General features: G+C 49.3%; 1 protein-coding gene and 1 long non-coding RNA gene across 7 annotated transcripts in view; one reads left to right on the plus strand and one right to left on the minus strand.

The window, feature by feature from the left end:
- The window catches only part of GFRA1 (GDNF family receptor alpha 1), a 202,963-nt gene that overhangs the window by 143,125 nt on the left and 36,480 nt on the right, over nucleotides 1-23,358 (plus strand). For all 6 annotated transcript variants that reach the window (XM_037496780.2, XM_054690497.1, XM_054690499.1 and 3 more), the window contains one exon: nucleotides 2,510-2,846. In XM_037496780.2, the coding sequence (XP_037352677.1) occupies nucleotides 2,510-2,846 (337 nt within the window). The remainder of the gene's footprint in view (nucleotides 1-2,509; nucleotides 2,847-23,358) is intronic.
- Nucleotides 14,945-16,614, minus strand: LOC119234028 (uncharacterized). Its single transcript, XR_005122521.1, has 3 exons — nucleotides 16,307-16,614; nucleotides 15,840-16,000; nucleotides 14,945-15,172 (listed from the first exon to the last, which is right to left on the minus strand). It is a non-coding gene; the product is annotated as an uncharacterized LOC119234028 (long non-coding RNA).

Below are 23,358 nucleotides of genomic sequence, written 5' to 3' on the forward strand. Positions count from 1 at the left end.
TCTACTAAAGTACACTGCTGAGGGGAGCAGCAGGATACAGAAGAGGTCTGCTGCGCCATGTGGGTAGCTCCCTGGTCGGGGATCGAACTCATGCTGCAGTGGCTGCAGATAGCATTATAGGTTACGTCTTCCCCTTGTGCCACCAGGGAGGCCTGCATTGGCCATACCATTTAAGGATTAAGTCTACCTCTTTGTCTTTGTTCTTTTATTTTTGGCCAGAGAGCATGATGTATCCTTCAACACCAAATTAAATGTCAAGGCAGGTAGTAAAATTGTGTACCCATATCCAGCCTTATGGGGCCTGCTCCAGATGATTCAGAATATGGTCATATTAATTTATTTTAGATTATCATTAAAAATGCATAAGTTAGAAATCTCCTAGAGAGTGCTACACCTTCAAGAATATAAATCACTGCCCCTCAGCACCACATTAAAAGTCTCAGAGGAGAAGGCTCTGAGGGTCCTGTCAGGCTCATGGTGAATATTTTGCTCCTTGAGACCTGAGAACCTTGAATATGGAAACACAGGGGCTGACTCGGGGAGGAGATGCATGCTGGAGAATCTGCAGCAGGTGTAGGTATGCAGCCAGCAGGGATGTGTGTGTTGCTGCTGGCTTCTTGCACCACTCCTCCAAGAAGCCTGAATGTCATATTTATTGCCTTAGGCGTGAAATTGCTGGATTCACATGTTAGGCAAAAACTTGAACTTGGGGCACAGCAAGATGCCAGGATATCGTTTTGTGATTTCAGGTTTTCTCATGTTCGGTTGTCCTAAATCAAGGCACAAATCAGTAGAACAGGGAGCTGGTCATTTTAGGAGATGTGGACTTGTTTTTGTGCACCCTTACTTATTTAATTTTTATTTTAATTGTAATAAGAACATTTAATGGAGGACCTGTCCTCAACAGATTTTAAGTCTGCAGTGGTTTTGTTAGCCACAGGTGATGTCTCAAGGCTGATCCTTAGATCTTCATCTTGTGTAGCTGAAACTTGAACCCCTTGGTTAACAGTGGCCCGTTGGCCTCTCTGCCTAGCTTCCTGCAGCTGCCACTCAACTCACTGCTTCTGTGAGTTTGACTGTTTTATATACTTCATATATGTGGAATCAGGCAGTATTTGTCCTTCTGCAACTGGCTTATTTTGCTCAGTAGTGTCCTCCAGCTGCGTGCAGATTGCCATACATGCAGGATTTCTTACTTTCTTCTTGTGCCTTTTATACTAAATCACTGGCCTTTCAGTCCCACCTGGACACTTTCTCCTCCCTTGTCAATTCTATAGCCTCTTGTAATTCTCCAGATGTCTTCATGGCCCCCACAGACGGGAGTGGGGGGGAGACTCAAAGAGAATGGAAAGAGAGTTCCAGAACCTAAGGAGGGCAGTTCCTGAGCAGGAACTTGCTGGAGTTCTGGGATTGAACCCCACATTTGTGTGGGGCTTCTTGGCTGTGTCTCTGGAAGGTCACGACTATACCTTATGTATCAGTTTTCCATGGACCACCCTTATGAGTTGGCCATGGAAGGTTTTTCCCTTCCTTGTGGAAATGCCTGTGTCGTGGGGACTGAGCTTAATTTCCCTGTCCATTCCTCTTTTAACTCTGCCCATTAGGCTTGGCCCTGGCCAGCCTGGCCAGCCCCACCCCTGCCCCATGGGCCCTGCCTCTACCATACTCTATCCCTGAAATGAAACCCTCAGTTTCTTCGACAGCATGAACTCAGAGGCCTCTGGCAGAGGCAACATATGCTTTGTGAGATTCCTAAGGCCTGTCATTTGTAAGCCCATTGAAATTCCATCCAAAATACTTGCTGAATTTTTCCAATCTGCCACCTCAATATTCATAGATCCTACATTTCGTATGTCGTAAGTTAAGTGGTAATTGAGGTTTACAAAATTTTATGTAATGTATTCTGGTTTTCTTCCAATGGCCTGTGAGCTAGAACTTAAATACAGCTTCGTTGTAGTTGCTTCTTCCTGTTTAGAGAGCCTGGCATAATATTTTGTCTTCTGGGCTCAAATAACCATGTAATTACTCTGTAATCATATAGTAATTAGCATGTGCTATATGCATTTATTACATAATTATATTCCTGGAGGACTGCATGGCAATTATACTTACATTCAGCATATCATTTTATATACTGTATAATGAACAAGTATATAATTTGTTACTTTTTTTCTTTTATCCTAATTTCAGTTTACCAACCAGGAGCTGAAGACTTATTCTCCTTGTTTATTTGGAGTCAGGGCAGGTGCTTGAGCTCCTTTGGCCTCACTCAATACCTCCTAATTATACATCTCAGAGAATGCTAGGCATTTGTGTGCTGCCATGGGTCCCAATATTGGCACTCCTGATACTTTCTCCTTGTCATGAACTCATTAAGTTATTAGCTTCAAAACAGAGTGGATCAGAGCACCCAGCATGGCCAGGTAAACGGCCACGTCTCAGTTATTAAGGGGTGAGTGAGCAGCCCGGGCGCCAGGCACATGATCATGCCTGCCTTTCTCTTTTGCAGTGGAGCACATCCCCAAGGGCAACAACTGCCTCGATGCCGCCAAGGCCTGCAACCTGGACGACACCTGCAAGAAGTACCGGTCGGCCTACATCACCCCCTGCACCACCAGCATGTCCAATGAGGTCTGCAACCGGCGCAAGTGCCACAAGGCCCTGCGGCAGTTCTTCGACAAGGTCCCTGCCAAGCACAGCTACGGGATGCTCTTCTGCTCCTGCCGGGACATCGCCTGCACCGAGCGGCGGCGCCAGACCATCGTGCCCGTGTGCTCCTACGAGGAGCGGGAGAAGCCCAACTGCCTGAACTTGCAGGACTCCTGCAAGACGAATTACATCTGCAGGTCAGTGCTGGCAGCGGGGATTCTTGGGGTGGCGGGGAACCTTTGCAGCTGCTTGGCTCTCTGTGTCTGGGAGCACAGAAGGGTGGCTGCTGGAATGTATTGGCCAGAGACTGACCTTTGCACCTAACACATGGTTCTTCAGAAACCAGTCAGGTTTTTGTGATGGCAGAAGGTCCCTGTCTTTAACCTGTGGGGTGGGGAGCTTGCTGGAATGAGGTAACAGTCTGTGCATAGCTGGCACACAGGGTCACCTGAGGTCAGAGGAGCTCCAAGGCACCTGCTCACTTTGCCAGCCCTGGGTCCTGCCAGGGGTACAAGGGTATAAATCAGGGGAGGCATGGACAGGAGACATACGAAGGATTTTGAGCATCGAGGGCAGAAAACCGGCCAGAGGGGCTGAATTGTGTCCAACCCTGAAGAGAACTTCTGAGACCCTGGCCATTCATTCAGTCACCAGCGTGATGCAGGCATGGGCCTTCCCGCCTCTGCCTCTCAGCCGCCAGCAGAAACCCTGCCGAGTCTGGGCCTCATTGTTGAAAGCATTCATTTCCTTGTCCTTTTTGGTTATGCATTTTATTTTAATGTTTGGAGGACTCCTTGAATACATTCTCTGTTTCAAAAAACAGAACAGTACAGAAGTGGCAGAGAGAAAGAGAAGTCCCCCTCCGCTCTGCTACTGCTCAGCAATAACATGATGTGTGTCCTTCTAGAACCTTAGGGTTGGGTGAATTCACTTGCTGATGGAAGTGAGGAAATTGGGACAAACAGAGCCTGAGTGTTGGTGGCTGTGGCAGCGCTGGTGCTGCCGTCAGGGGAGCAGAGTCGGCCGTAGGTTCCCTGCTGCGGGAGGAAGAATGTGGATGACACAGGGCCAGGCAAGGAAAGCTCGTGTCTCAGGAGGCATCAGGGGCAGATTTCTCCAGGACGCTTGCCTTCGCCTGTTCCGCTGAGACCCCCTCAGTCTGTGATGAAGAGGACCGGCCTCCGCACAGCTGAGGCCAGGGGAGACCCATCAACCAGGGATCTGCAGGCAGCTGAGGAGCAGGACATGCAAGAAACTCCAGGAGCATCACTTGGGGTGCAGGATGGAAGGAAGCAGATCCCAAAGACCCCTCCTTTGGAGACCCCTGGATCCGAAACCCCAATCCTGGGCCCCTTTAGTCTGAGCAGCAGGCATTGCTGTGAGAGTCTTCGAAAGGGGAGGTTCCAGGTTTCCTGCCCCCCCGCCCCAGCCCAAGGAAGGGTGGAGCTGAGCAGGGAGGGGAAGCTGGAAAAAGACTGGAAAAATGGGAGAGGACTCGTAGGACTCGGGAGGAGACCTGGAGGAGGCAAGTGGAGCAGAAAGACATGCGAAGACGCCACACTTGCTTCTTGGCCCTGGACTTGTGCCAGGGACTTGGGGCACATGAGAGAGGCATTTAGACAAGACATGGGTGAGACACCCGTGAGGAGGCTGACAATGGCAGCCTTTATTTTGATTTGTATTTTCATTTTACTCCTTCGCTTCCAGACTTGCCCGGCCCCTTCGGCCTCTTTCCTATGGGTCCCCACCTAAAGGGGCCTTAGACTTGGGCAGGCTTTCAGGCCTCAGTGGCCCTGCTTCAGGCCAACCCTGTTGGGTGGGCACTTACTCACAAGGACGTGGGTCACTTTGGCTGCTTCATTTGGAAACTGTTCTTTCTCTTCTCTCTATTGCACAATAATTCTCTGTTGCACACTGATTGTATTCAAGTTCTATTCTATTGAGGGTTTTACACACCAAGAGTATATATTGTTTTTATGCAGTGGATGGCAGAATCCATTTAGACCAGGCAGATTTGGGGATCTTAGGGTGCTCCTCACACTGCATGCTAACATTCCTGCCTTAGAGGCAGGCAGCTGCAGCTCCTCTCTGTCACTGCAGCCAGATGCTATTCTGTTCACTGGTGGGTCCACATGAAGACACCTGGAGATGGGGTGCTGCAGGGGAGGATGGCTCAGTGGGAGTCCTTTGAGCAGTGGCAGGAGGTGGGAGAGGGCACGAGGAAGGCGCCTTTTCTTCCTTTCCTCACAAGGTTCATCTTGCACACCAGGTCCAGGACGTTCGGACACCAGCCAATAACAACCCACCCTGAGTGGTTCATTTACATTACCTGACCTGTTCTTCTAAAATAGGAACCCATGGAGAGTTGGTGTGAATTAATTAAATCAGATTGCTTTCTTGCTAAGCTGTAGAGAGAAATAGCTGGGGGGGAGGTGGCAGCAGCAACCTGCAGATACCAGGATGGGTTGGGTGCTGTCTGGGGCTCAGGTTGACCTGGTCCGAAGGTGCCAGAGACTGTGTTCAGACAGCCCCAATAGCAGGCTCTGCTGATGGACCTGAAATGGACAAAGGGCAGCAGGATGCCCTTGCCTGATGATGTGTCTGGTCACCCCAAAGTTGGGGCGTTGTGGACACCAGCTTTTGTGCATGGGCTGAAGGAGCTTCAGGGCGGCCTGTCCTGCTGCCACATTCCTGCTGGGGGTGAGCTGCCCAGGAGTCCAGGCCCTAGACTCTGCAGGGGTCCTGCCAAGTGAACTGAATTTGTCTCAGGTGACTACCAGGTTTTATCCCCTGTCTTGAATAGTTTCTGGAAAGGTGAATCAGTGACTCCCCTGGTGCCACCCCTTGTTACTTAGCTCATAATTTCTTTCCAGAGCAGGACTTACTCCTCATGATCCCCCCTCCTTGTCAGACATGGTAAATGTAATTGAAGCTGCTAGGTAGACAGTAGTGTTTGCCTTCATCGGATTTTATTAATCTTGTCTTCAATTCTATGTTTTCAATTTCATCCCATCTCTGCCCTTGTAGTTCCTGCTGTGCAGCATCCCAGCTGGGACCTTGGGTTTCCAGGTACAAGGTACAGGTGCCCCAACCTGCACCCATTGAGAGAGGAAGAGGGAGGCACCCTTCCTGGGATGACTCAAGGCCTAATTTGAATATCCCCAAAGGGAGGAGACAGCAAGAGGGAAAATCACTTCCTAAAAACCATCTTCTTCGAAAGCTCACACTTGCAAATGCTGTGTTTCCATCTCACAGTCAGCTGCTATCAAAGAGCTGCTCAAGCTCATTATAACTTCCCTGCACTCAACAGCCTCTGAGCGAGCGCACAGGTTTCCTCCCCCAGGGTCCCGCAGCGCCTCTGCAGAACTGTCTCATGCCTCGTGCTTCCAGCAGAGGAGATGCAACCTTAGCGTTTCCTTTTGACTTTGTTTTACTTCTCGGGAAGCTGACAGGTTCCTGTCCTCTTGGGGTGGCTGGGGAGAGACGAGAGCCTCCAAGCTGGTTTACATGAGAACGAATGTGAGGTGTTATGAGGAGGGGGAGTTGAGATTTAAAAGCCTAGCGTTCCTTCCCTGAAGCAAACTGTCTCCCTTGCCAGTTGGCCCCTGGTTGCTTTCCTTCCTGCCCGAAGGATGTCAGGACTGGGTTTCCTTTTATTCCTGATGCAAGTTGAAAGATAGAAACCATTTCAACTTGTGCTTTATTTACCTCCTTTCCTCCAAATTCTGATATCCAAAATAAGCTCAGCACATGGCACTGGTTTGGGATGCTACGGATGTGTTCGTATCTTAGCTTACCTTCCTAATTAGTCACTGTGATACCTCCATTATACTTTATTACCAAGAGATCTAGTGTCTTCTTCATGAACATCAGCTGTCCTGTTTTTCTGCTCTCACTGCCAAGGGAAGAGGGAGAATAAGGTCCCTGAGCAGCCCACCTATCTTGTGGCTTTACCTCCTGCCACATGGTGCCACTGCTGAGAACAGCCCTGAGCATGCTTGGTGGTTGGGTGGCTGAGTCCTTCTTGGTCATTCTGTGCATGTCACAGAGGTGCTGCAAGCATCGGGGACCCCAAAGTGACAACTCTCAGTCATACTCTTATGTTTCCTAATGCATGACATTTGCCCTGGGGGCTGGGTCCTCAGGGCTGCCAGCCACAGCCTGTCCTCTAGCCCTGACTCTTCCATTCTACCCGAGTGCTGCATTTTCTCTTTCTTTCAAAAATTGCTTGTGATAAGAACTGTTACCATGAGATCTACCCTCTTAACAGATTTTTAAATGTACAATATGATCTGTCATCTATAAGTACAATATCTACAGTAGTTTTGTTTTTTTTTTTAAAGATTTATTTATTTATGCATACAAGAACTGGGGTACAGGCCAGAGGTGTGGGGGGTGAGAGGATTCACCAGAGACAGAGTGGGGAACAGAACAGGCAGATGTACTGAAATACACTGCTGAGGGGAGCAGCGGGCGAGTCAGGATAGGTCTGCTTTGCCATGTGGGTAGCTCCCTGGCCAGGGATCGAGCTCGTGCTGCAGTGACTGCGGGTATCTTCATAGGCTGCGTCCTAACCCTTTGTGCCACCAGGGAGGCCTTATAGTTGTTTTCTAAAGTGTATTCATCTTGCATACCCATACCCATTGATTATCAACTCATTCCCCCTCATCCAGACACCAGCAGCCATAGTTCTACCCCTCACTTCTGTGAGTTTGTTGATTTTTGATACTTCATATAGATAGAATCATACAGTAATTGGGCACTTAAGCCACTGAGCATGAGCTCTTCCAGGTCTGCCCATGTTGTCACATATTGAAAAATTTCCTTCTGTTCGAAGGCTGTACTAGAGCTTGGTCAAGGGTATTTCATTTCTTCTAGAAAAAATCTGATAATGTGGCATTTCCCTGTTATATTTCAAGAAACTGTGTTGCTGTTAACTTGGTAATTGGGACAATTGGGGGAACTTGTCACCAAACCATGCAGCATATCTCTGTTGCACTAGCTCTGGTCTGACAGCATCAGCCCCTTTAAAGGCACTAACCTTTAGGGGTGAGGAATGTGTTCCATTTGCGTGGAGTCAGGCCCCCTTGCATAGTCAGCTGCGGCTCTCAGATCAAGGCATCTTCGCTGCTTGAGCTAAATTCCTGAGTTAGAAACTGGCTTCTGCGCCACTCTCTCCAGGCTTGTCTTGACATGTGGCAAGCACAGGAGAAAATGGCTCCAAGGATAATTAATGCCTAAAACTAGATGGGTAGATTAATTTGGCACTTAATTTTATTTTACGCTGATTCATTCACAAATGGAAATCAGCAATTAGACAATGCAAACTTTTGAACCATGGAAAGAAAGGTTGGGGAATATGAGAAAATACAAGTAAAACATTTTCCAGTTCATTTGAGCAGTTTCCATTTTGAATGATTACATGGGTGTCTTTAGCCATGGATCCACTGCTGAATGGCTTGTTTTTTAACGCACCCACCTGCCTGAGCTGCTGCCACCCAGCCTCGGTGCTGGAGATCCCCGACTGCTGTGAGGGACTCCTCATGCGGGCAGTGAATCCATCAGGATCTCAAGAGAAGAGCAAGGGTGTCCTCTGACATCAGCTGTTGCCTCCTTCCTTGGCTCCATCAGATGACAGAAGCGTCGTGTAGGGTCTTTCAGGCCCCCACCCTAGCCTGTGTGTCCAGTCTTGTGGCCTTTGGCACGAGCTGAGCAGTGTCAGAGCTTGTGTGTCCCCAATTCTCAGGATCACCTGAACTGGGACACGGGCAGGAGCTGCGCTGACCTGCTCCTTCTTGTCACTTTGTATCTCTTTCCTTATCTCTTCTTGGGCAGAGGCTGGTGTGAAGCTATTTGTCTGTTCTTGCTGGAGCCTGTTGCTAAAAATCGCCTGTCAAGATTAACTCCACTTTCTCTTTTCAGCCAGCCGCTTCCCTGTGTCTTCCCAAGATCCGAGTCTCTGATTTTCCTCGCCCCTTCCTTCACCTGCCCGCCGCTGAAGTCACTTTTTTCGTCTTGGCTTTGAGGCAGAAAGAATCAGGGGCTCCTTTTTTTCCCATTTGCATTTTCTGTTGGTTATTAGATCCATGTGGACAGATGGAGTCTTGGCACCAGAGCTCTCTTCTGCTGTCTTTGAGAATGAAAGCGGGTGGAGACGGAACTGAAGTGAATCTTCCCAGAAAGTCCAAAGAGGGAGGCCTGATTTCTCTGGAGGAGGAGGTGTTACAATGGAGGCTCCCAGGGGCCATATTCAGACTGGACCAAGGTGGCTGAGAGTCAGGGAAGTCAAGCAGACGGAAGGCAGCTCAATTTTGGGGGGGTGGGTGCAGTTTGGTAGGGCTGGGCGGTGTCCTGGGGACTTTCCAGGACCCCTCAACACCATGTTGAAGTGTTGGGAGAGAGACATGACCAGCTGGCTCTCGGGACGATCCCAAGTGGCAGTGTGGGTAGGGGTGGGGCGAGCCCAGGAGACCACGTAGGAAGGTCTTGTGGTGGACCAGATGGGAGGTGACGGGGCGAACGGAGTGAGAGGTTGGGAAACTAGAGTCACCAATGAGGGGGAGACTTGGTGCTTCTTGAACGCCTGCATGGACAGAGGGTGATGTGTGCCTCTTCAGCCTGGTGACTGGGTAGTTGATGGCTTTAGCAGCTAGGATGGGGTACAAGAGGAAGGAGGTGCAGACTTAGGTTAGAGGTAGGGGAAAGAAGACCATGAATTTTGGGGGCCATGTTTGAGGGGTGTGTCATCAGTACTCTTGATCCATGACAGAAACATGGCTTAAGCTTTCTTGGGATGAAGAGGGAATTTGTATTAACTCTGATGACTGGGGAGGGCAGGTAGCTGAGGATGCCCAGGACAGAGGGTTCAGTGCCATTGTCACCACACTCTGTCCTCTCTGCTCCTGTCTGCTTGTCTGCTTCCTTGTGTTCTACTAGTTCTCAGTGACTGCAGCTGCCCGCAGCTCCTCCCACATACCCTGTGCCTCATGGTGAAAGAGATGCTCTTTCACGCTGAAGAGATACTCTTCTCTCCCTGGAACTGTCAGGAAAACCCCAGATGTGGATCCTGTTTGGCCTTGTTTGGCTCATTCACCTGTCTCTGGACCCACCACTGAGACCAGAGGGTAAAAGTACATTATGGTCCAGTCAAAACCAGCATCAGAAGAGGCAGGGAAGGATGCTGGGCTCAGAAAATCAAGGTCAGCTCCGCAGTGTGCCAGGATGTCCATGGGGAAATGGAAGGCTCCTGACGTTGGACACTCTGGAGAGAGGGGGTATAATGGGAGGCCCAGAGCTGTGGGTCCGAGGAAGGTGTGGTAGCTGAAACAACAACCCATGTACAAGGGTTTGGCCATTTGCATCACTGGGCTACACAGCTCCCAAGGGTGACCTGCCACCAGCCCAGGCCAAGCAAGGGGAAGGCCAGTGGGGTGACTGGGACTTGGGTATCATCTGGTCTTGTTCACGCTGAAACCTGATTCCTGTCACCATTTGCAGCTGATTGTTCCTCATGACAAGAATCCAGTGTTCTTACACTGTCAACCTTCTACCTTTAGTTCCAGACAGCAGAGCTATCGGCCCAGCCAGCCCCACATCCAGATGCTCTTTATGGCTCAGTGGCTAAGACAGCATCCGTTTTAAAGACAGTTTTCAGAGAGAGTTAGAACATAATGTCTATCAGAGCCTCTTAGCGTCATTTAATTTTTTTTTTTCCTAAGCAGCTACTCAGGTAATACATGCTCGTTAAGTTCTTACTCCACCTAATTTCCTTTTGAGCACTCACTGCTTATTACAGAGGGTTTCTCAGTGACAGCGCGCTGATTGCCAGTGCCGTCTCTGCAAATATGGAAAAAAATCCTCACCCACTGTACTCTTATTTTATTATAATTGTTATTAAGTCGATCACTCACTTGGGACACATTTGTTGAGTGCTGTCTGCTTGACCCGGGAGCCGTAGATGTGGAAGTCACGTGCCTGCTCCCGGCAGCCCATCCCTGGCATGGCTGTGTGGCTCCTGCTGGACCAGCCTTGGAGTCCGGCTTCTTCTACTCTCCTTGCCCAAAGGTGGCAGATAGCAGGCACTCGGCTGCGTGTCTCAGGGGAGATGATTTCTCTGCTGTCACGAAGTGATAAATGGCTCTAAAGAAGCCATGGCCTGCTGCCAGGTTGGGGTCATCCAGGTGTCAACCTTCAGACCTTCTCCCCGCCCTGTGGCCCTTTCATCAATCATGGGAAGCCCTCCAGGTGGGGCTCACGTCTTGAGTACAGTGATGGCAAAGGGTAGAAGATCTTGGGTTCATTTTTGAACGTGCTGAAAGAGTCCCTGGGACCTTCGACCTCAGATCAACTTCTCTTAGACTGTGGGCACCCCCAGTGGCCCTCTCTGCTGCCCCACGTAGTTTGTTCTTCTTCAGAGGGACCCCTCTGATCTGTCCAGAGGCTGTTCATGTACAGGGGCCCCGAAGGTCACAGGTGGGGCAAACTAGCTTCCCCCTCAGGCCTGGACCTAAACCCAACCAGATCAATTTTATGGTCTCCCAGTTTTCTAATTCCAGCGGACGGGGATGTTTCCATTTCATGCTGTTTTCCCCCAAATGTGTTTTACTCACTGAACAAGAAATGGGGCACAAGGGGGAGGTCCCAGTATTTCTTGGGGATTGCCCACTCATCCAGACCAACAGCTTGTGGGGTCCAAGGCTGTTACCTTCCTGTCCTGACCTGCTATAGCAGACAGGAATGTTTTGGATGAGACACAGCTTGCAGTTGACAGGAGCACCCTAAAAGATGATTCAGTCCATTGTCACTTTTTTGTTGGTAATTCAGTGGTGGGGTGACTGTCATTCATTAGCACCCAGGTCCTCAGCCAGGCTTGGAGTTCTGCTGGGTGCACCAAGGGGTCCCCAGACCCCCAGTCAGGCATTGCCCCAAGTTATGTATCCTAACTTGTTGCCACTTAATTTCTGTGGGGCATTTCCAACTCAGTGACTGGGAAATCACTCTGTAATTACCAAAAGCAATTAATTACGCAGAAAATTTTGCATCCAAGAAAAACAAGAACTTAAAAGAACCATCAGTGTGAAAAGTACCACACGGGCCCTGCGGAGGGAGTTATTTTTGCCTTCCCAGGCACTGTCGGTATGTGTGAGCAAGGCCGACCTGGGCTGGCACCCCAGGGTGGGCAGCTCAAGACCCCAGCTAAACGGGGCAGGGCTTCCTCTGCAAGGCCGCTGGGAGAGTGAGATGAGGTCCCTCTGCAAAGCCATCAGCACAGAACCCGCCCCCGACACAGCAGACACACAATAAATAGCTCCTTCTTCCTCCCTCGCCACAAGTTTTCTTCATGGAGGACAAAGAAAGCCTAAGATTCCAAATGTAACTCACCCCCCCTCCCTCCCACCCCAGACAGAGACCTCTGAAGTCGGGTGTGGGGTGGGGGAGCATGCTTGCTGCTTTTCTGCACCCACTGCGCTAAGCACCACGTGGACATGGCGTTGGTGCTGCTGCTGTGACAGACTGGAGGCCGGGTCACTCCGTTTTCTTCACCACCATCTTTCAGTCTTTGTGCCACTGGGGAAAACGGGGAAGCAAGGGTGGACAAAGTCCAGAGGTGCTCGGAGTGTGTGTCATCTGGAGAACATGCCTGTCTGGAATAGACAATTGATGGACACACAAAGACACACACAGGGAGACGTGGAGGGAGGTGCCCGTGTGTGGACGGGGCCTGGGCGGCGGAGTCAACCATTGTTTAAATTGAATAGGCAGCGGGGGCACCGCTGGCACCCCCAGGGGCACGTGCTGTGGCAGTGAGTCCCCATAAGTAGAAGGCTCTCAGGGGCTGCTGTGTCTGAGTCAGCCGTCCAGCAAAGGGCAGTGGCTGACTCAGTGCCACCAAGTGGGAACCTGTCTCTCCCTTGGGAGGCCCTCTGCTCTGAATCAGCCACCACAGGGCTGTGGCTGGATGTCCAGGACTCAGGTGCCTGGAATCTGCAAAGCAGCGTCAGGGCTGCAGGGGACTGTGGAAGGCAGTGCTGGCCTGGCAGCACTGATGAGGGGCACCCCTGCCCCAGCATGTGACATTCATTGTGGGCCAGGCACTGCGCAGAGCGCTGGCACCTCCACCCCATTTCACAGATAAGGAGATGCATTCTTGACACTTCTGCAGTCACACCAGTGATGCCCACAGGAACGTAAGCCCTGAGGGTCTGCGGGGCTGCAGAGTCCCCGGCTGCTGGTGCAAAGTATGCATTAAACCACCCACATGTTCCAGACACTGGGGTGTGTGGAATCGGTTACTGCTCATGATTTTATTTTCGCTTTTTTTAAAATTTATCCATTTTAAAACAAAAGAGTTTAAAATGAGAGACCTTTGGATCTTGTTCAGATAGGGCTTAAATGTCCTTCACCTGTGTCGATGAAACGGTGGCTTGGACCTTGTTGGTTTCAGGCCTGCCTTACTCTTCGCTGTGGCATGGTTCATTCAGACTTACAGTGGGAATCAAAGCTGGAGAAATGTTTACATATCTGTGACTTCACTAAAAATCAAACCAAGAAGTCCATTAAGTGTTATTATAAATAGCAGATACTTTATTAAAATCATTATTTTCTCAAACAGAAATATTTATTTTTTAGCTATTTATTTACTTATGGGGTACAGGGCAGAAGTGCAGGGGCGGTGAAAGGATTCACCAGAGACAGAGTTGGGAGCAGAACAGGTGGATCTACTGGAATACACTGCTGAGGGGAGCAGCAGGTGAGACAGGAGAGGTCTGCTGTGCCATGTGGGTGAGCTCCCTGGCCAGGGATCGAACTCATGCTGCAGTGGCTGGCCATAGCTTGATAGTGCTGAGACATTAACCCCTGCGCCACCAGGGAGGCTCTCAAACAGAAGTATTTAGAAAGGAGGCTGGCATTCTTTTACAGTTTCATGAATCTAGTGATTGAGTGGAAGAGGCCCAGGTTCTTACATGTGCTTGGGCATTTAGTTCTTTGCAATAACTCTCTGGAGAACATGCAAGTGAGGAAGGCAAATCAAAACTGAGAGTGGCTAAGAAAGTACTTTTGGCCTCATGGACCCTGAAAGGTTCACTGAGATTGCCCGGGTTCCTGGCCCTCACTTGGTTGTTACTGATCCCCTGAGCAATCTGTGACAAAAACCGCGATGGGCTCTGGGACAGTGAGAAAATGAACACTCTTGGTCTGGGCACCTGGATGCTGGGAGCCCTTGCAATTCCACCCTGGAAATCTCAGATCCCGGACAGCCTCCGGACTGCACCCTCTGCACAGCCTATGCTGTCAGGTGCTCAGTGAAGGAAGGCCTGGGTCAGGCTGACTCCTCCACGCCGCTGTGCATGGGATTGCATTTAGCCCTACCCAACAGTGACAGCAGGTAGGATTTTGTGATGTTTTTAACTGCAAGCGCTATTAAGCAAAAAGAATGCCCACTAGCTCCATCATTACACTTTATGGGGCCTAGTAAACATCACTCATATCCACCTCTGCTTCATGAGCTCACATTTCTAACATCAAAATGGCAGCAAAGTCCAAGAACAAAAACTTCAACAGCACACACTGTTCTTCCAGTGCTAGAGGAGTGGCAATAAGCTTGAGAACCTGTGGTCTTCTTTCTAAAATCAGGCCCTAACTCTTATAAGCGCCATGACATTGTTTGGATGTTGAACTTTCTGGTAAGGCTAATCTATAAAATAAGGCTAATCTGGGGGCGGGTGAGAGGACCAGGCCTGCAAGAAGCCAGGTGGCTGTGAGAAGTCGGGCACAGTGACTTTTCCAGTGCAGTGTTCGCAGCCATTAGACCTGGCTACTGTTTCTTCTCATCCGGTCTGTTAGGTTGCCCAACCTGTACCACCTGGGCATTCACACTGAGTTGATCTGTAGGTGATGGGGCCATAATGTATGACACTTGAGTTCATTTATTCACTCATTCATTCCATAAATGAATTTACTGGACATCTGCTTTCTCCTGGGAAGAATCCAAGGTGCCCACCTTCTGATGGTGGAGGGCGGCCTGTTATCAAGTGAAGAGGTAAAAGAGAAAGTGGTGGAGGGGAGGTGTGGGCAGGGAGGCCGAAGTGCGAGCTCTCCTTGCACTCAGGGCCATGGAGGGGAAGGTGGGAGCACTCAGAGGAGACCCTCAAGGTCACTATGAATGGGTCAAAATAAGCCTCAAGATCACCTGGCCAGGTAGTGCCATTGAGGGGCCAGTTTCTTATAAAATGGCTCATGTGGCCCATGAAAATCAGCTGCTTAATTTCCATAAAAAAGATTAAAAGGAGTGGAATGTTGTTTTAAATTCAGTTGAAAGCTTTAGGTAAAATGTTTAATGTTTAAGCTGGGGCTTGGAAGGGAGGCGATGCTGTTGACAAGAGGCTGTTAAACATGAGACTGGATTATTAAGAAGGAGTTGGGGATTTTCTGCAACGGGAGGGATGATGATCTGATGGCAGTGGAATAAGTGATTTGTTCTTTTGATGTGTAACAGCGCAATTCCCGTCTCCGGAGCAGAGCCCTATCGAGGAAGGAAGATATTAGGGACTTCTTGTTTGCTGAGCTCAAAGTCTCTGTTGACCTTAAAACAACTTGCCTGGAAGAAAAACGACCTAGTGTATATTTACTATTCAACATAATTTTCCTTAGGAAGTCTGCAACCCTATTAAAGATTAATAGGAGATCTTATTTTCATATATTTCTGCATAAAGTCTGTTTGTGCAAGTGTGGCTGTAGCCATTCCGACATCATCCGTTCCCTTGCCTCTCTGCCACCCCCTCCCAGGGTGCTCAGAAACGAGGCTCCTTTAATTTAACATCCTGCTAAACAGAGCTTGGAGCTTGGGGCTTTTGGCATTTAGCAAAGGTATTTAGTGCTTCTCCTTTGAGGGTGGGGACAGGGGAAGAGATTTTGCCAATTATTAAAGTCAAGAGAGTGAGTAATTTTAATTTTTGTTCATTTGGGAACCCCCAAAGAAGCGAGATTTAACTGAAGGGGGCCAAGCAGCATTTGGGAAATTTCTTGGATATACCTTATTTCCCTAAAGTAATGAAGAGTTCAGTTTCTCTGGCTATACTATCTGGCGGGAACACTTCCTTCGGAGGGTACAGACAACACCTCTTCATTAATTACACAGTTCTGACACTGGCCAGTCTGATGCAGGGGACAGCATATGGGGCCCTGCTGACCTGTAGAATTGCCTCCCCCTGTTTCCATGGCTGTGATTCCATTGGCCTGTAAAACACACTCGTCTGCTTAAAGATGTGGCGGAATCACAGGAGAAATCGCTCCTTCTTAATGGTGAGGCTAAGCCTGATGATAATCACGAGTTGATCCAGCACACACAGACCTTGAATAGATGGATTGGTAAAGGGTTTCATATGCCAAGTCATTAGCACATGAACCCAAGGGAATTATCAGTATCGTCATCATCGCTACCTGGGGCTTCACAGAGACAGCAAGGTAAGGGTGGGCCTCCTGGCCTGGTCCAGCACAGAACAGAGGACACCACAGCAGGGCAGAGTCCTGTACTCATCTAGGGACCAGGAGGTTGCAAACTGGTGCCAGGTTCTCCTGATCCTCGAGTAACGCTTGAAGGGACTTGGTGTCCTTCAGCCTGAATAAATCAAGCTTCAGAGAAGTTAAGGTAACTTACCCGCAAACGTCCTGGTTAATAGGTGGTTGCATTGAAATTTACGCCCTGGTCCATTTTTGAATTCTGGAGCCCAACCCCCTCTGGTGTAAGCGTCCTGGTAGTTTTTAGGTCTCTGCTGCTGTGTAACGAATTACCTTGTGGTGACTTCAGACAAGCAAGCTTATGGGCTCACAGTCCTGGAGGTCTTCCAGGGCTGAGCTCCTCCTGGAGCCTCTGGGGTTTATCTCTTTTCCTGCCTTTTGCCATCCTCCTTCCTTACTCCTGGCTCCTCCCTCTGTCAGAGACCTTCCAGGCCTCCTCCCACTGCACTCCTCAGACTGCCCCAGGGCTGCCCTCTTCCATCATAAAGGGCCCTGCTGATTACATTGGGCCCAACCATTATCCAGGCTAATCCCCCACCTCAAGGTCCACTACTTTAATCACATCTGCAGAAGCCCTTTTGCCAGGTGACACCTTCAGGGGCCTTCATCCTGCCCACCACAGTTGTTTTGCTTCTGATGGACCATCCTGTTTTTAATTTTGTGGAACTAGCTACATCACCACTCTTCTCAGGGGGGAGGCAAGAAATTAGAGCCAAATCTGGAGCTTTTTTCTACCAGGGGTATGTGTCCATTTTTTTAAAGATTGATTTATTTATGCATACAAGAACTGGGGTGTAAGCCACAGGTGCAGAGGGCGAGAGGGATGTCGTTTTTGGAGTCAGTGGGTTTGTTAGGGGGAAAGGATGTCCTGAGCTAATTCAATACAGGTTTTGTGGACTCCACCCCTACTTGTAACAGGTTTGGAGTGGGGGGGGTCCTTGGGCTTACTCAGGGAAAGGTTTCACCAGAGCTCACCTTTCAGCGGCATGCGGCAAGTTTCTCCACGAGAAAGAACGTTAGTTTTATTTATTTATTTATTTATTCATTCATTCATTCATTTATTTTTAAAGATTTATTTTTTATTTATACAGGAGCTGGGGTACAGGCCAGAGGCGCAGGAGGGTGAAAGGATTCACCAGAGACAGAGTGGGGAGCAGAACAGGCAGACAGACAGGAGAGGTCTGCCGCGCCATGTGGGAATTTCCCTGGCCGGCTGGGAATCGAACCTGCGCTGCAGAGGCTGTGGACAGCTTCACAGCACTGCTCAACCCGCTGCGCCACTGGGGAGACCCGTTAGTTATATTTAAAGAGCAGGTTTATTAGAAAAGGGTCAGAAAAGTAAAAGACGCTTGCATAGACACAAGCAGGCAGGAAGAGCTACCCCGAAAGGGACAGGTTTGCTAAGAGAGGCCTACGTGGGTGCAGGTGGGCGGCCTTGAGGAGAGCTGCCTCTGCTGAGGGGGGTCAGTGAGGTCAGTGAGAAGGCCAGCACGGTACTGCTCACCAGCAGGCAGGAAGGCTGCTGCCCTGCAGAGGGAGAGAGTTGGTGAAGAGAAGCACCTGCACAGTCACAGGTGGGCAGAAGGGCTGCTGCCCTGTGCCAGTGCAGAGACTGCACTGATAAAATCTTCTCTTCGGGAGGCACTCACTCCTTGTGAGCCTTCAGTTAGTTGCTGATTTTGGATAACTTCCCAGAATCTGAAAGGGACTGGAGATTGCACAATGGGCTCAAAATATCTTTACCTTTGGGTCTAGTGCTCTAGACACGCCCTACTAGCAGTCTGATACCTGCTTGGGTCTTATGCTTTGTAATCTAGGCATTGGCGCCTAAGGATCTTGGTTTCTACAGTCAGGTCAATGGCTATGCTAATCCCCTACCCTCACTTCCAGCTCTTGGCATTGTGTGAGCCCGATTTCTGGTCTTGCTACACCTCCTTTACCGTTTTTTATTCTTATCCTCCATCAAGAGGATTCACCAGAGAGTGGGGAGCAAAACAGATAGGTCTACTGAAATACACTGCTGAGGGAAGCTGTGGGCAAGGCAGGAGAGATCTGCTGCGCCAAGTGGGTTGCTCCCTGTCCAGCCAGGGATGGAATTTGAGCTGCAGTGGCTGGCAATAGCTTGCTAGTGCTGTCTTTAACCCCTGCACCACCAGGGAGGCCCCTGTATGTGCTCATTTTTGACTAGTAGGAACACTGCCTGTGTCTGAGTGTCCTATTGATGTTGGCGCCAGATGACATAAAGAGTCCCTTTGTGGTCGCCAAAATGATGTAGTTTCGCAGAGTGTGGGGTCCTTGGGTTCACTGAGGGAAAGGTTTTGTTATAGGGCAGCCCCGATACAAAACGGGGTGCCTGACTGTGGGTCCTCACCCGCGCGCTTCAAAGGACTTATCAATGCTCTACTGCGGGCACACACGAAAGGTTAACAAAAGGTTTATTTACAAGGGAAGGGCAAATGAGGAAAGGTACAGCTCAGGGAGAAAAGTGGGAGACAAAGTTTTAAATGCGTCCTACCCGATCCGCCAATCTAGAATTCCAAATGGCGCTCTGAGAGCTGGCCGCCAGCCAGCAGCCATGAAGCCAGGAGGCGAGAGAGCAACCCCAAGGCCCACGTGTTTGGTTTGTATATCTAACCTGGCTGCCCAACTCCACCCTCAGGTCCCAGCCACCCTCCCTTTGGTGGTGACGGGATTTGTCTTTCCCAATGTCCTGATGGCTTTGGTCTGGAGTGGGGGTGGTGTCCACAAAGCCTGCATGGAATTAGCTCAGGACATCATTTCCCCCTAACAGTTTCACCAAAGCTCCTGTTTCAGTGGCACACGGCAAGTTCCCCAGGCACATTTCTCCAGGAGACAGAGACATTAATTATATTTAAAGAGCAGGTTTATAAGGGAAAGGGACAGGTTTTGCTGAGAAAGGCCTTCATGGTTGCAGGCAGGCGGCCTTGACAGGTCATGGGCAGGCAGGAAGATGCTTCCTGCAGAGGGAGAGAGTTGGTGAAAAGAGGCACCTGCACAGTCACAGGTGGGCAGTGGGAGCGCTGCCCCCAGCCTGTGCAGAGACTGCGCTGATACAGTCCTCTTCTCTTTGGGAGGGGTCACTCCTCCGTCGAGTGGCTGCTTGTTGCTGATGTTGGGTAACAGGCAAAACTAGAAAGGGACCAGAGATTTCAGGGTGGGCCCAATCTCCATATCTTTACTCTCAGGCCTGTGCTTCACTCCCTGTAGCATCTGATCCTGCTTGAGTCTCCTGCCTTGTGATAAGGCCCTGGTGCCTAAGGGTCACGACCTCTACAGCTGGGTTAATGGTCCTGTTATTCCCCTCGACCCCCACCTCCTTGTGTGAGTCAGGTTTTAGTCCTGTGAGGCCTCCTTTACAGTCTTTCTCTTCTTGTCCTCCATCACTATGACTTCCAAGACCCTTCACTCATGTTCACATTTATTCTGTTGCATGGAAGTGGCATCTGAATGAATATCAAAATCCCATCTGAAATAACAGTGGACTCAAACAATTAAGTGAAGCCGTGGGGTAACCTTGGCCACCTAGAGCTCCTGGGCAGGTGATGGGGAGATTCTTAGGTTCTAGGGTGTATGAGATGCAACTTTTACAATACAACCCTGAGGCTGGAGGGAGCAGAGAACACTGCAGGAAGTGAATTCACACTGTGTTGCTCTGCCATTTTCAGCAGTGATTATTGGTGAATATCTGGGTTCCCATTTCTGTTTGTATCTGAAAGTCACAAAACTGATGGCCTGAGTTCCCTGCAAAAATATAAAAGACCCACTGGAGAAGATTCTCTCCTAAGGAGTTTTAGCAGATTTATCCCAAACAGCTGTGGGATATCTGAGAGCTTTATGACCATTTCATTGTCCCTTTTCTTTTCTCCCTCAATTTCTTCCTTTAAAAACAAGAACTGCCAAAACTGGGTTTTTTTGTTCTAATGGATGAGTTGAACGTGGGTCATATGGAACAACTTTATATGACTCAGCAGTGCCGCGTAGGGTGGTTTGCAGGTTATCACTTGTACTGCTCTTGCCTTGACCATCTACGTGTGCACTGGAGAAGCTTGCTTGGGGAGGGGTGAAGCATGGAGGATGAAGGCCACCCTGGGACATCCCATTAGAGGCTGCCGAGAGCCCCTTGGAGGTTGCAGTGGATTCCCTTGCCAGCTCCCATAACTTGCCTTTCAAAATTGCCATGGAGAGATTAGCTGTCAAGCCCCGTCAGCCGCTCTGCAGACGCTGATGGATGGCTGTCAGTGCCCATGCTAGGTGGCTTTGGGAGGGTGGCCGAGACTGATGAGATGCTGACTGAGGTGTACCTCATGGGCGGCTGCAGTTTGATGTGAGCAGAAAGGCTAAGGAAGCTGCTCCTCTCTGCCTTGCAACCTCTTGCCTTGCCCCTGAGACCTTCCCGAGTAGGACACTTGGACCACAACCAGGCGGGCCTCCTCCTGTACTCCCTGAATTCACAGTGCACCAGACTTGGCCATAGGGCCAGCAATCAAGTTCTGAGGACAGCAGCAGCAGCCTCCTGTGATTGGCGTGCTGGCCAGGAGCTGCTGAGCTCCTGAGTCACAGCGATCAGGGCTTCCCTGGGGCAAGTGGTGTTAAATGGGGTAGAGCCTCCCAAGTATCCAGATGAAGCTGAGCAGGTATTTGAGGGGAAACCAGGCATTAATCTGTATTTGACCTCAAGGGCCTTTCTGTCCCAGGAAACAAAAGCCAGTCTCAAAGGCTTCTTGGACCTTAAAGCAGTTTTTCCCAACAACATGTGGCTGTGGTCTGGCTAAGTCATTGCAAATAGAATCGATTGGCTGGGGTTTTCAGAATCCCGCAGGGAGTGGGACCCCAAGTTGAGGGGCTGAGGAACACAGGGCGGGTGGAACTTGGGGCATCTGCACTGGCCTGCGAACCTGCCCCTGGGCCTTTGCATCTCCCACGCTCTCTCCCAGGCAGGTAATCACTCCCAGGTTTTCTGAAGGGCCACCTGAGTGCCCCAGCTCCTTAGCCTGCCCCCAGGGCAAACACTGGGCTTTACTCCAGGAAACTAGAAAGCACAGCCCAAAGTGAGGAACAGCAAGGAAAAATACACCCCTGCAAAATGGATTTACCGTCGGCTCTGGTTTCCTGAAGGATGCCTTCCAGATGTGCTCTCCAGTAGGCTGCGGGAGGAGAAGGGGCGAAGGTAATTTTCTAAAAACAGAAAGAGGAAAGTCTGTTTTGTGTCACTGTACCAGAAAATCACCATTCCAGCCCTCTCGTTTTGTCAGCTAATGTTAGCGGCATGTTGTTCAGATGATTTTTATTCCGCCGAAGAGATTAGCAGTATTAACAAACTTACTGATATTTACTCATTTAAAAAATATGTCTTTTTTTTCCCTCCAAGTCCCTGGGAAAAAGTATCTCCCCTTAAAATGCCTTTATTCCATGAGCTCATATGACTGAGAGGTTTGACGTAGCCCCACGGGATCCTGGCTCTCGACCTCTCGATGTGTTGTGTTCAGGGTCTCTGCCTTCCATTGCACAGATGGAGTCTGTTCTGATACGCAGTGGAAGGGCCAGCAGAAGACAGGCTAAGATTTATCATTTCTCTGTCTCGAGCTTGCTGTGCTTTTTTGCTGCCAGGGCTTCATATTAGAATGCACCAAGAGTTGGAGGGTAAAGATGAAGTCATGGGAGGTGAGAATTTATGGGGCCACATGTAACCTGGGTGTTAGGCAAGCATTTTATAGAATCCTCATGCAGTTCCCCAGCTGCCACTTACAGAGCATGTAGGTAGATAGCTTTGGGGCTGTTCTCCTGATGAAGAAGGTGGGTGAGACACTACACCACTGGCTAAGATGGGAACTCCCTCAAAGGGGCATGTCCTCCAACCCCGTCATACATTGTTTCCTCTAAGTGACCCTTGAGAAAGGTTTCAGAAACAAAATGACTTGAATTGAAAACCAAAACCCTAAAGTTCTCATGTCCACATCGGGTTAGAGAAAAACACCAGTGGTTTCTTACACAAGCTGATGGGACCTTGGCTTTCTTCAGAGCAATCACATGCAGGCCTGCTTGGGCATTGGTGCCACCCAAAGACCCTAAAAAAGAGGGTAGAGTCTAATTGACAGATGACTCATTGCCCTCGTGCAGGCTTCCATTCGTACCTTTAGGCCCCGACATGCTCCTGTTTTTGGCTTCCAAGTACTTGATGAGGCTATAAACTCATTGCAACCCCAGCGGGAGGCTGGTAAGAAACGGGCACAATCATACACCTGATGACATCACTCAAGTCCCAGGGGAATTAATGTCCCATATTCTCCATGCTTTCCATGTCCAGGGATGTCACAGGAGGTTGGTCACTTCTTTTGGAGTGAATATCACCAGCACCATGTGCTCTATGACCCCTATGACCCCCAATTTTCCTATATGTGATGAGGGGCTCCCCTGGGACAAGCTTGGTTTCTGTACTCAAAGGAAGGCTTAACACGAAAATTGTGTGTAATGGCTAAATGGAGTCAGGGATGAAGAGGACAAAAGTGCTCTGAAAACAAGTGTGTATTCCAAGTAACTTCGAGTGTCCCAGGGATTGTATTTCTGAAGAGGGATATCCAAGAGCGAAGTGGTTAAGCAACATATTCAGGATCTCTGATTAATTAGCGCAAGAGCCTGGATCTCATTCAAAATCTCACAACTCTTAGTCCAAGGCTCATTTCCATCAACCACGAGGCTTGTGTCCAAGTCCAGGATTTATCCTGAAAAAAACATTTAAAGGATTAGGATAATCCAGGATAAACTGGTGTTTGCTAGTATGTATTTTTTACCTGGTCACTGTAACACTGTTTTCCTAAGTGATACAAAAAGAAGTAGGTAAATGATTTCCCCCACTGTCAAAAAGACCATCTGCTATTTGAGAAGACTCTCCTAGATTTTATCATTATAATCATTTTTCTATTTCCAGTTAGCAGTATGCTCCCTTTAATACAGGATTTTTTTTCTGCATAAACCACTATTTTTTCTTCAGCAGATTTCCTCAGGCTAACTTGGCATTTGCCGGCTTTTTCCTTCTCTTGAAGGGTAGGAAATTTTCTCTTTTGGAGGGAGATGCATTTCTACATTAGTGCCTATTCATTTCCTTACCATTTTCTCAGAGAAAAACAATCAGGTTCATCACTCCTGTAGTCGTGGAGATTTCGTGTTTCCAGA

This window comes from Talpa occidentalis, unplaced genomic scaffold (genome assembly GCF_014898055.3).
Source record: "Talpa occidentalis isolate TD23 unplaced genomic scaffold, MPIMG_talOcc4v2.1 talOcc4.8, whole genome shotgun sequence".
Classification (NCBI taxonomy): domain Eukaryota; kingdom Metazoa; phylum Chordata; class Mammalia; order Eulipotyphla; family Talpidae; genus Talpa; species Talpa occidentalis.